This window comes from Hemiscyllium ocellatum, chromosome 5 (genome assembly GCF_020745735.1).
Source record: "Hemiscyllium ocellatum isolate sHemOce1 chromosome 5, sHemOce1.pat.X.cur, whole genome shotgun sequence".
In the NCBI taxonomy this organism is placed as follows: Eukaryota; Metazoa; Chordata; class Chondrichthyes; order Orectolobiformes; family Hemiscylliidae; genus Hemiscyllium; species Hemiscyllium ocellatum.
This window is the reverse complement of record NC_083405.1, coordinates 91090325-91107576: the sequence shown is the minus strand read 5'-3', so window position 1 is coordinate 91107576 and position 17252 is coordinate 91090325. Positions and strand designations below refer to the sequence as shown.

The window sequence follows — 17252 nt, the reverse complement described above, 5'->3', positions numbered from 1 at the left end:
CGCTGAGAGACAACAGTGCTAACCACTGAGCCACCATGCCATCTTTCAATTTAACTCCAAAATACACAGAACAATCTGCTGATGTTATACGAGTATGAAAAAGAAGTGGACATAGGCCATTCAGCCTTGGTCTGCCATTCGATACAATCATAGTTGATCTGTTTAGATGTTGAATTCCACACTCCCAACTATTCCTGATAAACTTTGATTTTCCTGTCTAAGAAAAATCTTTCCACCTCTAATTTAAGGTAGTTTCAAGATGCGGTGGCTACTGAGCTCATCCACTTCTGCACTTCCCCTCATGATTTTATAGGTCACCGTACCCAATGTGTTATGGTCATTCCAAGAGGACTAGTGAAACCTCGCCCAAATCCTACACTCAAAACATCAGGGGAGTAGAAAAGTTTCTGAATGACAGGTTTAAAAGGATATGAAGAAAGAGCAGGAAATAGGGGCAAGTGGATTAAAAACAAAAAAATATTGGAGTTCACAAATGGTCAGGCAGCATCTATGGAAAGAAAGCAAGCAACATTTTGAGTCTAGATGGCTCTTCCTCAGAGCTCAGCTCTGTACAGATTCTAGCTTCTGCAGTAAGCTGCTCCTATAGGGGCAAGTGGATGCCTGTTTCCAAGAGCTAATGTAGAAAGATACATGGCCTCCTCATGTCAAATTTCCTGAATCTTCAATCTCCTTAAAGTTACAACACTGGAGTGGGGAAAGTTATCTGACATATAGCAGAAACCCTATTGGTTTCCTACACAATTTGGTGCAGCAAAGAGCAGTTCTAAGAACATTCCGAATATCGGTTCTTTTGAAAATTCTATATAAACATACATACATAGTAACTCCAACCTCTCTGAATTCATCCTCAACTGTGCAATTATATGACAATGTAACTTGAAGCTTTTTTGTCAAGGTCGTGTTAATTAGTCCTACACACTTTAATTATGTAATTACCAGGAGGGAAAACTCTAAAAAATGTTATCATACAGGAAATTAGTGATACCTTTACTTGGTAAAACTGCTCTTAATACAGTAATTTATTGTTCTAAACAGCTTAGTTTAGTACTATTGACTTAATTATAGTGCCCTCTCTTCAAAATGTATCATGTAGTTAAGATTTGCCACTCAGGATTGTGACTTTTTATTAACCTCCAATGAGATTACATTGTCTCACATGCACAAGGAGTTTTAGATGGCATAAAATTAGAATAATTAATTTTGAAGATGTGCTTTGTATAAGTAAGGATACAACATTAATATTGAATGCATGGCAGATACTTAGCTTTTACAGGCTGCACAATAAATTGCCTGAACCAAGGACAAAACTTTAATGATTCATTACTTCAGTTTGTTCACTGTTAATAATTTCCATAGAATGTATACAACACAATGATGCTAGGATTCAAAGGGAGACCATTCCACCTATTGTGTGCTTGCTGGCTTCCTGCAGGAATAACTCAGATTGTCCTACTCCTGTACATTTCACCAAAGCCCTGCAAAGTACTTCTTTTCATGTGTTTATGACCCTTCAAGGTCATCAAATCAAAATGTAAAATCTTCAGAGATGCGGCCTGACTTGGTTAGTATTTCTCTCAATTTTCTGTTTTATTTCGGATTTCCAGTATCAGCAATATTTGTTCCAATGTTAGCTTTTAAAAAGTGTGTTTTATCGGAAAAGTAGGCTTCTATGGAAGTTTTCACAAGAAGCAGGAAGCATCACTCTTCATGGCGAGTATTGGAAGGATCTAGCAACATGAAAATGTATGAACTGTTACAAGAGTACTATTCAGACCATAGTACAAAAGGTTATGGCAGTCTGTTTTGTGAAAGACATATGGTGAAGACATCACTTGCTACCTATACAGATCTCTGAATGAAGAGACAGTCACCATAACCTGGGCACTGTTTTGATTCTCCGTTTGCAATGATCCTTTCAATAATATTTACATTCCAAACAAGCTGGAAATATTGTTTATGTGCTGGCTCACGGCACAATCTAAACCAAATTACTACATTTGTCTGCTCTAAGCAAGAATTCTCAGTTTCAAACCCAATGGCTGCTGGATGGACTTCATAGAATCCCTACAGTGCAGATGGAGGCTACTCAGCCCACACTGACCCTCCAAAGAGCACTCCACCCAGACTTGCCTCATTCCTGTAACTCCATATTTAGCCTGGGTAATCTATCAACCTGTACATCTTTCGACTATGGGAGGAAACTGGTGCACCCAGCAGAAACCCATGCAGGCACAGGGAGAATGTGCACTCTCTACACAAAACAGTCACCCAAGGCTGGAATCAAACCCAGGTTTCTGGTTTTGTGAGGCAGCAATGCTAACCACTGAGCCACCGAACCACCCCAACTCCAACACATCCTGCTCTGGCTTTCACATTAATAGATTCCATTGTAATATAACTATGACTACAGATAATGGAACACCTGGAAAATAACATATTTGAAAAAAACCTTTTGGATCATGTAACATTCCTTTGAGCAATTGGAACTTGCTTGAGTTGTATAGGAGCATAAGGCCATACAGCACAGACTGGGTCCTTTGGCCCATTGAGTCTGCACAAACCTATCTACCCGAATCCCAGTTTTCAGCACTTGGCCCATAAACTTCCATGCATGACATATCAATTCCTCATCCTGATAGTTTTTTCAAAGTTGTGAGGTTTCCTCCCTCTACTCTCCTCCCAGTCAGTGCAATCGTGATTCCCAACGTTTTTCCTCAAATCCCAACTTAAACCACCTGTCTTTCACTTAAAATTATGTTTCTTCATTATTGACCCTTCAACAAAGGCTTTCTATCCATCCTGTCCTCTTCATCTTATACACCTCAATCAGATCACCCTGCAGCCTTTTCTACTTGAGGAAAATCAATCCAACTCTATCCAGCCTCTTTCTTGGCTGAGATGCTCTAACCCAGATAAAATCCTGGTGAATCTTCTGTGCAAATCCTTTGTTGCAATCACACCCTTCCTATAGTGCAGTGACTAGAACGGTGCACAGTACTCCAACTGGCGTCAAAGCAAAGTTTTGAACAGCTCCAACATAAGCTTCCTACTCTTATAATCTATGCCATGACTTATTTGCCCTGTGTGTCTTCTTAATTACTCTAGTTATCTGTTTTGCAAGCACCCCAGGATCTCTCTGTCCTTCTGAGCTTCCAAATGTCCTGCCAATCATCGAGTATTCCATTGTCTTCTCACTTCTTCTAAAGTCCAACAGCTCGCACTTTTCAGTGTTAAATTGCATCTACCACTGAGCTGCTCATTTGACCAACCACTCTATACCTTTCTGTGAGCTGAGACCTTCCTTCTCAATGTAAACCACAAGGTCAATCTTTGTGTCATTCGCAAACTTACTTGTCATCTCTTCCTCTCTCTCATCAATGAACCCAGCACGGAACCCACCTCACCCATCCCTGCCCCACCCTGTGGTACATCATTGAACACCAACCTCCTGTCACACAAACTGCCTCCTACCACCACCTTCTGTGTCCTGCCTTTAAGACAACTTTGGATCCATCTTGCCAAGTTAACTGGGACCCCATCTGCTTCATGTTCTTTCACACAATGTTTCAGCAAATCAGCTATTCAATAACAAACATTTCACTGATATTTGTTGCTTCACTCATGTCCTTATGCTTTAATGTATGTCACTTGTGCATGGAAGCCTCGAGATGATTGTAAAACATACCAGGAGATTGTTCTCATCAAAATAAATTGAAATTGCAAACTTACTAATTAAAGCAGACAAGCAGTTATAATTGTGGATTATATTTATTAGGTTAAAAAATGAGGTCTGCAGATGCTGGAGATCACAGTTGAAAATGTGTTGCTGGTTAAAGCACAGCAGGCCAGGCAGCATCTCAGGAATAGGAAATTCGATGTTTCGGGCATAAGCCCTTCATCAGGAATGAGGAGAGTGTGCCGAGCAGGCTAAGATAAAAGGTAGGGAGGAGGGACTTGGGGGAGGGGCGATGGAGATGTGATAGGTAGAAGGAGGTCAAGGTGAGGGTGATAGGCCGGAGTGGGGTGGGGGCGGAGAGGTCAGGAAGAAGATTGCAGGTTAGGAGGGCGGTGCTGAGTTGAGGGAACCGACTGAGACAAGGTGGGGGGAGGGGAAATGAGGAAACTGGAGAAATCTGAGTTCATTCCTTGTGGTTGGAGGGTTCCCAGGCGGAAGATGAGGCGCTCCTCCTCCAGCCGTCGTGTTGTTATGTTCTGCCGGTGGAGGAGTCCAAGGATCTGCATGTCCTCGGTGGAGTGGGAGGGAGAGTTAAAGTGTTGAGACACGGGGTGGTTGGGTTGGTTGGTCCGTGCGTCCCTGAGGTGTTCTCTGAAGCGTTCCGCAAGTAAGCGGCCCGTCTCCCCAATATAGAGGAGGCCACATCGGGTGCAGCGGATGCAATAGATGATGTGTGTGGAGGTACAGGTGAACTTGTGGCAGATATGGAATGATCCCTTGGGGCCTTGGAGGGAAGTGAGGGAGGAGGTGTGGGCGCAAGTTTTACACTTCCTGCGGTTGCAGGGGAAGGTGCCGGGAGTGGAGGTTGGGTTGGTGGGGGGTGTGGACCTGACGAGGGAGTCACGAAGGGAGTGGTCTTTGCAGAACGCTGATAGGGGAGGGGAGGGAAATATATCCCTGGTGGTGGGGTCCGTTTAGAGGTGGCGGAAATGACGGCGGATGATACGTTGTATATGGAGGTGGTGGGGTGGTAGGTGAGAACCAGTGGGGTTCTGTCTTGGTGGCGGTTGGAGGAGCGGGACTCAAGGGCGGAGGAGCGGGAAGTGGAGGAGATGCGGTGGAGGGCATCGTCGATCACGTTTGGGGGGAATCTGCGGTCCTTGAAGAAGGAAGCCATCTGGGCTGTGCGGTGTTGGAACTGGTCCTCCTGGGAGCAGATGCGGCAGAGACGAAGGAATTGGGAATATGGGATGGAGTTTTTACAGGGGGCAGGGTGGGAGGAGGTGTAGTCCAGATAGCTGTGGGAGTCAGTCAGTTTATAGTAGATGTCTGTGTTGAGTCGGTCGCCTGAGATAGAAAAGGAAAGGTCTAGGAAGGGGAGGGAGGAGTCTGAGACAGTCCAGGTGAATTTGAGGTCGGGATGGAAGGTGTTAGTAAAGTTGATGAACTGTTCAACCTCCTCGTGGGAGCATGAGGCAGCGCCGATACAGTCATCAATGTAGCGGAGGAAAAGGTGGGGGGGTGGTGCCAGTGTAGTTGTGGAAGATGGACTGTTTCACATATCCTACGAAGAGACAGGCATAGCTGGGGCACATGCGGGTGCCCATGGCAACTCCTTTAGTTTGGAGGAAGTGGGAGGATTGAAAAGAGAAGTTATTCAGGGTGAGGACCAGTTCAGTCAGTCGAAGGAGGGTGTCAGTGGAAGGGTACTGGTTGGTGCAGCGGGAAAGGAAGAAGTGGAGGGCTTTGAGTCCTTCGTGATGGGGGATGGAGGTGTACAGGGACTGGATGTCCATCGTGAAAATAAGGCGTTGGGGACCGGGAAGCGAAAATCCTGGAGGTGGTGGAGGGCGTGGGTGGTGTCCCGAACGTAGGTGGGGAGTTCTTGGACTAAAGGGGACAGAACCGTGTCAAGGTATGCGGAGATGAGTTCGGTGGGGCAGGAGCAGGCTGAGACAATGGGTCGGCCGGGGCATTCAGGTTTGTGGATTTTGGGCAGGAGGTAGAAACGGGCTGTGCGGGGTTGTGGGACTATGAGGTTGTGGGACGAGGAGGTTGAACAGTTCATCAACTTTACTAACACCTTCCAGCCCGACCTCAAATTCACCTGGACTGTCTCAGACTCCTCACTCCCCTTCCTAGACCTTTCCATTTCTATCTCAGGCGACCGACTCAACACAGACATCTACTATAAACCGACTGACTCCCACAGCTATCTGGACTACACCTCCTCCTGTCCCCTATAAAAACTCCATCCCATATTCCCAATTCCTTCATCTCCGCCGCATCTGCTCCCAGGAGGACCAGTTCCAACACCGCACAGCCCAGATGGCCTCCTTCTTCAAGGACCATAGATTCCCCCCAAACGTGATCGACGATGCCCTCCACCGCATCTCCTCCACTTCCCGCTCCTCCGCCCTTGAGTCCCGCTCCTCCAACCGCCACCAAGACAGAACCCCACTGGTTCTCACCTACCACCCCACCAACCTCCATATACAACGTATCATCCGCCGTCATTTCCGCCACCTCTAAACGGACCCCACCACCAGGGATATATTTCCCTCCCCTCCCCTATCAGCGTTCTGCAAAGACCACTCCCTTCGTGACTCCCTCGTCAGGTCCACACCCCCCACCAACCCAACCTCCACTCCCGGCACCTTCCCCTGCAACCGCAGGAAGTGTAAAACTTGCGCCCACACCTCCTCCCTCACTTCCCTCCAAGGCCCCAAGGGATCATTCCATATCCGCCACAAGTTCACCTGTACCTCCACACACATCATCTATTGCATCTGCTGCACCCGATGTGGCCTCCTCTATATTGGGGAGACGGGCCACTTACTTGCGGAACACTTCAGAGAACACCTCAGGGACGCACGGACCAACCAACCCAACCACCCCGTGGCTCAACACTTTAACTCTCCCTCCCACTCCACCGAGGACATGCAGGTCCTTGGACTCCTCCACCGGCAGAACATAACAACACGACGGCTAGAGGAGGAGCGCCTCATCTTCCGCCTGGGAACCCTCCAACCACAAGGGATGAACTCAGATTTCTCCAGTTTCCTCATTTCCCCTCCCCTCACCTTGTCTCAGTTGGTTCCCTCAACTCAGCACCGCCCTCCTAACCTGCAATCTTCTTCCTGACCTCTCCGCCCCCACCCCACTCCGGCCTATCACCCTCACCTTGACCTCCTTCTACCTATCACATCTCCATCGCCCCTCCCCCAAGTCCCTCCTCCCTACCTTTTATCTTAGCCTGCTTGGCACACTCTCCTCATTCCTGATGAAGGGCTTATGCCCGAAACGTCGAATTTCCTATTCCTTGGATGCTGCCTGACCTGCTGTGCTTTAACCAGCAACACATTTTCAACTATATTTATTAGGTAGCTAGTTCACTAAATCACAATATGATACGATTCACTATTTAGCCACATAACTGCTGGGGCCATTATCTTTCCTCAGAGAGGTTTTGCTACTGAAATGCAGGCATTTATCAATTTCATTCCAAAAAATCTTTGGCATCAAATACACAATACAAGGTTAAAATACAAGCATGTAATATGTGGGTCCAGCATTACATTTATTTAAAAGCTATTTGAAAGCCCTACACATTCAAAAAGAACCAGAGGATATTGCTGCAATGCAGATGTGAACTATTTTACTGACCTTTGAGAGACCTACAGTTCTTTGAACTCCCATTAAAGGAAAATATGAAGGAAGCAAATATATCACACCACAGAAATTACATTTCAGCAAACCTCCCGTCTTGAAAATAAGCAAACAAGAAATACGTTTCCTCAGAAGAAATGCTGTGAAGTAAGTAGATCATTCAATTCATGGTCCTTTGCAAACCTGCTGTTTTTCACACTCATAGATACTTCAGAAATCATCACCTTCAATAAGATTGTGAATTTTTTTTGTTCTTGAAGGATTTTTGTCTCTTTTAAACTGAAGGACCAATTATAAAAATATTTAATTAGAATGGTAAATATTATGATTTAACATCAACTTGGCTTTCAATATGGGTCAGTATTATTTTAAATGTGATAGGGTAATGTAATGCATGTTCAACCACCTTGATCATAATATTCAATTAATACAATCTATATTCAACCACATTGATCATATTACTCAGCTAATATAATGTACATTAAGCCACCTTGATCATATCCAGAAAGATAATATTTTAAGAGATTGACCATTACAGGCAGTCTGAGAACTAGTGAGAAAAAATTCAAAAATGATGGACTAATATCAGTTTGAATTCAAGCAAGTAATCATGGACAGAGTTTCATACCCTTACAAAAACTGCGAATATTGGAAGCAATTTTCTTTTAAGGTGGTACTTTGTAAATGACACCACAGAACCCAATTTCGTGCACTGCATACTAATTAAGGAGAAAATGCACAAATACAATTGATCTAAAAATGTGTTGGGAATTTCTGAATGTGTTTAGATAAGAAAATTAACCTTTATGTAGCTTCTTATTATACCAGATTTCCCCATATGCTTCACGTTCAGTAAATTACTCCTATTATTTTTGTGTAAATGGTTTTCTGGCACAGTGGGTAGTGTTCCTGGCTCTGAGTGAGATGCTCCAGTTTCAAGTTCCATTCCAAGACCTCCAAGTTGTGGATGTGACACGGGCAGAGAGATTGATTATTATCCTGTCAATTTTTCTAATGTGTCACGCAGGCAGTAAAAGCAGGAAAGTCTCCCAGTCAACCATGTTTTATGTGGAGTGGTGCCCTCAACTATGGAAAATAAGTCAGCAACTTGTTCCAGGAGAAACTAGCTGTAGCAACAAACAAAACATATGCTTAGCTTTGTCTGTCTCATGCACCACTGGGTATGGGAAGAGGCAAGAATTCATTCTGGTTATGTGGTCAGGCGTTGGAGATAAATTTGCACAGAACAAATTCCCACAGACAGTAAAAGATAGCTACCTGATTAAATTATCTGTCATTTGTGTAATACAACAAATTATTGTCAAACTAAAATGAGAAGATATTTCCAGTGTAAAATGTGCTTTAATAATATATTACTAACATGGACAGATTTAAAGATTGCAGATTTATTTAGATTGGATTAGCCAAAATGTTGATTTGGTCCTCACTTATTTTTATTTGCTCTTCACTCAGAGTGTATTTTATCATAGTATCCCTACAGTGCAGAAAGAGACCATTCAGCCTATTGAGTATGCACTGACCTTCCAAACAGCATCCCACTCATACCCAACCCCCCCCACCCAATTCCCATAACCATGCCCAGCCACCTACTTCCCCCCCCCCCCAACCAATACCGTCGCTCCCCCTTTCCCATGGTTAAGCACCTAACCTGCACATCCTTGGAGACTATGGGGCAATTTAGCATGGCCAATGCACCTAACCTGCACATCTTTGAACCATGGAAGGAAACCAGAGCACCCAGCCAAAACTCTCTCAGACATGGGGAGAAGGTACAAACTCCACACAGATAGTCACCCAAGGATAGAACCAAACCCAAGTCCTTGGCTCTGCAAAGGCAGCAGTGCTAACCACTGAGCCACTGGGCCCACCCTTCATCCATCTTGATTATCCTTGTTGTACCTTTTTCCCTTTGAACCTAAAGGGAAAGGATTGAAATAGACATAAAAATATTCATGGATCCCACCAAAATAATAAGACATTGAGCTACAATTTATCATTACTGGGATAAAGGCAATTTCAAATAAATCTCATTGGGAACAGCGTGACTCATTTCAAAGAAACATTAAAGTCAAGTTTGTTCCACCAGTGAACAGAAACTGCTTTGTAATTGATTTTCTACTGTCATCAAAATGAGGCAGTGGTGCTCACTGTGAAACTAACAATTTGTACTGTTATTGCAATGTGAGATGTATTTTTAAACTTTTCATGAGCTATCTGTAAATGACATACACATACAAGTTCAAAACCATCATGAATTTCAACTATAACCATCAAGGAAACTGCAAAAGGATGAGCTGGCAGCCTTTCATATATTATTTTAATCCAAGCCTCGGTCATGTCTACATTCCCAGTGTACTCAGGAGCAATTGTGATGATCAATTTTAATTCATTGCATAAGATATTCCCAATATTAATGTCAAATTTGAAAAGAGTCATGCTATTTTCACACTGCAATAAAATATTTCAGTGGGCCTTTGTAATTACGTTCAGAAAATGCATTGAAGACTTCAGAGATCTGTACACAATAACGTTTGTATTAAGTACATCACAGAATATCTTGCATGTATTTATCAGGAGTGTAATGCATGGATAACTATCAATGAATTCCTATTGGAGAATCAGGCTCAGGTGACAGTATAATTGATTTAGTGTGCTCTTTTTTGTCATTGAAATCAATTTTGGGGTAATAAGGAAATAGTAAAGCAGCATTAGAATGGGTGACAGGAGTTGAGACGGCTAACACCAGCTTAGAACTAAGCTCTACAATTCTGTCATGTCCAATTGTCAATGATGTTCAATAGTTAAGCCACAAGCAGTAGAAGGAGGAGGCTTCATGAACATTGCTATTCCTCAATGATGATAGGACAATACTGAAGATTTTCAATTATCTTCAGCTAGGGGTACAGACTGGATGATCCATCTTCATTTCCTCTTGCGGTTCACACCACTCATCAGTTAATTTGATTCAGTCTACAAGATATTATAAAGTAACTAAGACAACTGGATCTAAAAATAACAATGGGTCCTGTAGTGCTGAAGATCTGTGCTGCGTAACTTACTACATTCTAGTGCAATGACAACACTAGGAAAAGGTGATGGCCGAATGGTATTATCCCTAGACCTATTAATCCAGGGATCCAGGTAATGTCCTCAGGACCCAGGTTTGAATCCCCAGCATGGCAGATGGTGCAACTTGGATTCAATTAAAATCTGGAAAATTAAGAGTCTAATGATGACCATGAAACAATCATAGGTTTCTACCCTGATAATCAATCTGGTTCATGAGGAAAGGGAGCTGTTATTCTTACCTGGGCCTTCATGTAACTATAAATCCAAATGTGATTGATTCTCAAGTATAGAATAGCAATAAATGCTGATCGAGCCTGCAATACCAATGTCCCAATTATTTAAAAATAACTAACATCTAGCTGACAATGTGAAATATTACCAAGTATTTCCAATCCACAAAAAGCATGACAAATACAACTTGATCAGTCTATTCTCAATCATCAGCAAAGTGATAGAAGGTATTGTTGATAGTGCTATCAGGAGCCAGCTACCAGTAATCTGCACAACAATGTCAGTTTGGGATTCACCAGGAGCACTTAGGAACTCCCCTCCCAACAGCACTGTAGATGTTCCCTCTAACCAGATGGACTGCAGTGGTTCAAGAAAGCAACTCATTACCAGCTTCTCAAAGCAATGAGAGGCATGCAGCAAAGGCAGTCCCAGTTAGCAGCATTTATGTCTTGTAAAACAGTACAAAAACCTCGACTCTAGATCACATGACAGCCTTAGATCAAACATGGACATTAGAGTTGAATTCCAGAGGTCAGATGGTGCGACAGCAACTGCCCTTAATAGCAAGGTGGTATTCCATTAAGAGTTTCATTAAAGAGCTTAGGTAATATTACAAGAATGGTCAGGGAGATGGGGTGAGGATAAACCTGAACTGATTAGAATTACATCCAACAAAAGGGAAGATGGCTGAAGTTCTATAGAACAGTCTCCAAGGCCAAATCCTACTGCTTCATCAATGACAATCATAAAGTCAGCAGAAAGGATAAGTCGCCCAATATTCAGCTCCATTCACAATTGTTCAGATATTGAATCAACGTGATTAATGTTGCTAAATTCCAAAATTATTAACATTCATGCTATAACTATTTGTCTCCACAAATGCAACCTGACCTACTGAGTTTTTTTTTTTCATTTTTGTTTATTTTTTCAATGTTGACCTGCATCACAGGAACTGAGAAAAAAAACACTTAATGCTGCCTGCTTTTTCCATTATAAAGTAAGTACTAGGGTCAATAACGTATCAATGACAATATATCTGGACAGAGCAAATATTATGTAAAATATCTACTTGTGATTATTAATTATCTTTCTGACATTAATTCACAATAATATTCACATAATTTCACCACTTTCTACCCGGTCTCAACCCACCTGCTACTGAAAACTTAATTCATCCTTTTATGACCTCGGACTATCCCAAAGCATTTACTGCAGGCAGGTCATCTTCCATGAACAAGCCTCAGACTTCCAACATGTCTTATTCACTCATTCCTGCCTTATATTAGCTGCTGATCCAGCAATGCCAATTTTAAAAAATTTTTATTCTTCTGTTCAAATTCCTCCATGAGCTCACTTCTCCTAATTTCTGGAGCCTACTCCAGTTCCGAAAGTTCTGGGAAAAATTCATTCCTCAAACCCTGGCTATTACCACCTGCCCTCCCCACATTTCTCCCAAATTCAGTAGATAAATCATTAGCCTTTTGGGTTCTAGACTTTCCCTATAAATGTCACGGCCTCTCCCCATTTCTTGGTTCCTTTAAAACACCTCTTAAAATTCTCTGACCTAGCTTTACAATTGCGTCATCTGGCTCATTTTCATTTATTTATTTATGATGCATTGATTTTTTCGAGATGGATGGTGGAATTTTCTCCATAAGCTTTGAAACCCTGCCAATTGGAGGAAGCAATGGCTTGGTGATATTGACCACTCGACGATTAATCCAGAAATTCAGCTAATGTTCGGGGGAACCTGGTTTCAAATCGCATCATTGCAGATAGTGGAATTTTAATTCAATAAAGAATTTGGAATGAAGAGCCTAAAGTTGACCATGAGACCATTATCGATTGTCAGAAAAATCCATTTGGATTCACTAATTCACTTTAGGGAAGGAAACGGTCATCCTTACCTGGTCTGGCTTACACGTGACTCCTGGCACACAGCAATGTGGTTGACTCTTAACTGCCCTCTGGGTAATTGGGGATGGACAATAGATGTTGGCCTAGCCAGTGATTCACACATCCCGTGAGTGAATTTAAAAAAACATGCTGAAATGGTGGTCAGAGTGCATTTGGTATGGGAAACAGACACCCAGCTATGACTATCCTTGAAGTGGCCAATTAAATGCAAGATGTTTTTGTTGGAGCTAGCAAATGTCATAAGACAGACTAGCACAGCTCTGAACAAATGTCTAACGATCAACAGAAAGAAATCTAGTGCTACCACATGCGTACAAAAGCTTTTTAATATTTTTAATAAAAATATTAATGCATCTCCTGAGGTAGTGTTTTCCTGCTGTGGTGATGCTATAATTCAAAAACCTTTTTAAGAGTATTGTAAAAACTAATATGTTCCAGACACAAATAGCTACAGTATATCAAACATAATTAAATATGATCTATTGATCTTTTATAAAAATTAATGTAGATAGCAACGTTCATGCAGCAAAATGTCCAAAGGCGCTACAGAGGAGAATTATAAATCAAATCTTGACACCAAACTACATAAAATATCGGATCAGATGGCCAAACACTTGGTCAGAGGTAGGGTTTAAGAAAGATCTTAAAAAAAGAAAGTAAGGTAGTAAGACAGAGAGGCTTAAGGAAAGAATTCCAGGAATTTTGTATTAAGTAACTATGCTTACCTGGAATGGTTGTGAACTATTGATAAAAAGCATCTCTCTGAGCCATAAGTCACCGTGGTTACCATATCGTGCCCAAAGTTGCTCTCCCTTTGTGTTGCGGAATGTCCTTTTGTGAACAGCCAACTTAAAAATCTGTTTTCCAAACATGTGATAATGGAAACGGAAGATACAGGTTTTGTTAACTGTCGCATCCATGATTGGACTGAGGAGAACAGCTGTATTTCCAAATTGTTGATCAGATGCCTCGATGTAAAGGTAAGTGCCTTCTGCTGTCCCCAGTGTGTGATCTTTTGATGGCCCTGTGTTGATTGTCGATGTTTGTCCCTTATTTCTAGTCCAGTCAAAATCATCTTCTTTAGCTTGCTGCCAGTTACATGACCCATTTTCAAAATTGCAAAGCAAATCATTAGCTGCAGAATGCAGGAAATAAACGATTAACTACTTGAATATATAACTATGTACAGGCTTAGGAAATTACTTACTAATGTTAGTCACAATAAAAATTTGTACATTGATTTACCTGCATCATTAGATCACTCCAATCTACTATTCTAAATGATAAAATTGAAAATTATGAGGGATATGGATAGGGTAAATATGCAAAGTCTTTTCCCCGGGGTCAGGGAGTCCAGAACTAGAGGGTTTTGGGTGAGAGGGGAAAGATATAAAAGAGACCTACGGGGAAACTTTTTCACACATAGGGTGGTACGTGTGTGGAATGAGCTGCCAGAGGAAGTGGTGGAGGCTGGTACAATTGCAACATTTAAGAGGCATTTGGATGGGTATATGAATAGGAAGGGTTTCGAGGGATATGGGCCGGGTGCTAGCAGGTGGGACTAGATTACGTTGGGATATCTGGTCGGCATGGACGGGTTGGGCCAATGGGTCTGTTTCCATGCTGTACATCTCTATGACTCTATGACAAGTATTTTCCTGCCTTTTTATAGATATCTGTATAATGTTGATGTTAAGTGATCAAGTAAAACATGTATCATTGTTTCAGTCAGCCTTATGTACCTCCCTGAATTTATAATTCATGAATATTGTGATTAAAAGCCGGGTTATCAATGTATAACTATCCAGTGGGTGACCCAGTTATTAGGGAATAACGTAGGAGAAGATATTCAGGCAAATCCTTCATGCTTCAAAGAATTTCGGCAGCTCAAATCCTAGAAGCTGTGCGGTTGGCACCAACCAACCCCCTGATAAAGTGGTGTGGGCAATGAAATTTATGAATTCTGACAACCAGGGTCATTGCTGATTCATGCCAAGCTTTGCCAGCACTGGCCACACAGCCTTCACACAGCCACCCATCCAGACTAAGGAAACATTTGGAGCCATCTTTCCTCATTCTAATGCAGGTGATTTCTTTATTTTGAAGAGTGGAGAGGGATGAGGAGCTGTTACAGATGTTGATTGCAGGTTCTGCCCTGAACAAGGCTCTGCAGAAATTGTTGGGAAAGTACAACACCCAGCACATCACATTTTAGTACTGACCTAATTCCCAATCCATTAGCCACCTTGTTGCCTGAATAACAAAAGGCAAGTCATAGTTTAACTAATGATAATTATCATCATTATAAAATAGCAGCCAAGCTGAAGAATAATAAATCTGTAGACATTTGCATGTGTAAAGCACTCTATACAAATATTCTTTCCATGTTAAACACAAATGTCCCAAATGAGCAATATTGGTCTTGAGCAGAATTCTCAAGTTCTACTTACCACAGTTGTCTTCATCAGAACCATCACCACAGTCATCTATAAGGTCACACAATTGTAACCGGTCAATGCAAGCTCTGGTCTCTTTACACCAGAATTGGTTAGTGTCTTCACAGATGTCTACAGCAGGTGGAAGGGAGCAGTTGACAAATGTGATATCATCCATTGCTGCCACACCATCATAAATGCTCAGACTGACTTTCACTAGTGTAAGACGAAAGGGTCGTGTTAGTCGTCCAAGCTGAACAGAGCCTTGCAACCACCGATTGTATTGAGTATTGTAAGTCCGCCACACCACAGTACGAGTTGGCACACCATCGATCACCAAGTACATTTTGGCGGCCCCCACAGCCTGTCCATAATTATAATACCTATTGGAGATATCAAATAGTAAGTAATTTGTTCAGACATTAAAAATGGTCAAAAGATAACCACTCAATATTGATTAAAGTATGACACTGTGATTAGTCAGTAAGAAGCTGGTTTGGGGAAATTGCTTTCAAAATTGAATGAATTATCATAGAATTTTATCCTAAATATTGTCATAGTGAATAAAAGGATACATTTGTTAGGTGAATCTATGGGTGTATAGGTGAAAATAATATCCATATACACAGACATATATAAAACTTCCAAACTTGAAGTGTTTTAGATCAAATAATAATTTTCTCTGATTGTGGCTCAGAGATCTGATGCTTTCAAAAGAATCAGCTCCACATTCTGTCAAATCATCATAACTTTGAAATGATTTCTTACCAAAAATGCATGGTACAGCCTGCTCCTGACTGACTTAACTGGGGACTTTTCAGTTCTGCAATCTGAAAAAGACTGCTCTCGTTGTTCAAAATAAACATGAAATGTCCTGAAAACAAAACCAAGATAATTCTAAATATGAAAAAGTAACATGTACATCACCACAACACGCTGTACTTATACAAGGGACTTTAACATATTAGAACATCTCAAGAGTGTTTCAAGTGTATGCCATGGGAGCAACACAAGGTGCATATATTTTCCAGCCTTGAACAATGTGAGCATTGAATAGAAAGTTAGGAAACTAGATCAGAATGGCAATATTGAGATTCTCAGTGGCAAGAATAAAAAGTCTGATTCTCCAACCAACTGTTGAAATAGTGAGATGAGAATATCATTAGTTAGCAGTGAGAGGTCTATTTGCATCTATTTGCATGCATTAACATCCATTATTGGTTAATCGTGCCTCATTTTTAAGCAATTTCCCATTGTACCACCTGCCGGGTAGTAACTAGATGGTGACATTACCCAATACGAAAGTTAGTGGGTCCAAAATGTTCAGTTAAAAGCAGGGCACTTCAAGAAGAATGTGGATGTAGGAAGATGTACTTGAATGGTACTTGTGATAATGGAATTTCATTTACATGGAAAATGAGGGAATTGTTCATCTGAGATCAGAAGAGATGAAAGGAAGATTTGAGAGTAGGTTTCAAAATCAGGAGGTTAAGGAAAAATAAGTTAAGGACAATGTTTCTAAAGGCGGAAGGATTCAGAACCAAAGTGCGCAGAATTAAAGTGATATGAAAATAACCATGAGTCACATGAGGATAAACTTACTATCGAAAAATATGGTGATCTAGATGCACTCTCTGAAATTGTATTTCAAGCAGATTCAGTAGTAACTTAGAAAAAAGACCTGGATAAGCATCTGAAGATGATAGAATGGAAAGGCCTTGGATCAGGAGCAAGGGCAGTGAGAGTAATTGGATTGCTGTTCAAAGAACTGACAGAGGCAAGATGAGTCAATTGGCCTTTTTTTATTGCCTTGTTATTTTACTAGTAGCTCTTATGTGACTAAAAAGGATAAGACATAAGATGCAGAATCACAGAGTGTTATTGTGCAGAAGGAGACCATTTAGTCCATTGGCCTGATGAAGGGCTTTTGCCTGAAACGTCGATTCTCCTGCTCCTTGGATGCTACCTGACCTGTTGTGCTTTTCCAGCACCACACTCTTGACATTTAGTCCATTGTGTCTACTTGGCTCTCCAAATGAGCCCCATGACTTTGTGCCTTTGAGTTGCTGTTTTCCCATCGTGTTGCACATTTCTTTCTGTTCAAATAAGAATCTAAGCTGTCTTGAATTGAATCTGACTCTAACACACTGCCAGGCAGTGCATTCTAAACCTCAACCATTTTTTCCACATCAGATTTCATTCTCTTTCAAAAC

At 41.7% G+C, this 17252-nt stretch overlaps 1 protein-coding gene across 1 annotated transcript in view; it reads right to left on the bottom strand.

Moving 5' to 3' along the window:
- malrd1 (MAM and LDL receptor class A domain containing 1) overlaps positions 1-17252 on the bottom strand; it is a 348342-nt gene that overhangs the window by 285752 nt on the left and 45338 nt on the right. The window contains exons 11-13 of the mRNA XM_060825709.1: positions 15808-15913; positions 15055-15422; positions 13330-13739 (exon numbers count right to left, since the gene is read on the bottom strand). Of these exons, the coding sequence (XP_060681692.1) occupies positions 13330-13739; positions 15055-15422; positions 15808-15913 (884 nt within the window). The remainder of the gene's footprint in view (positions 1-13329; positions 13740-15054; positions 15423-15807; positions 15914-17252) is intronic.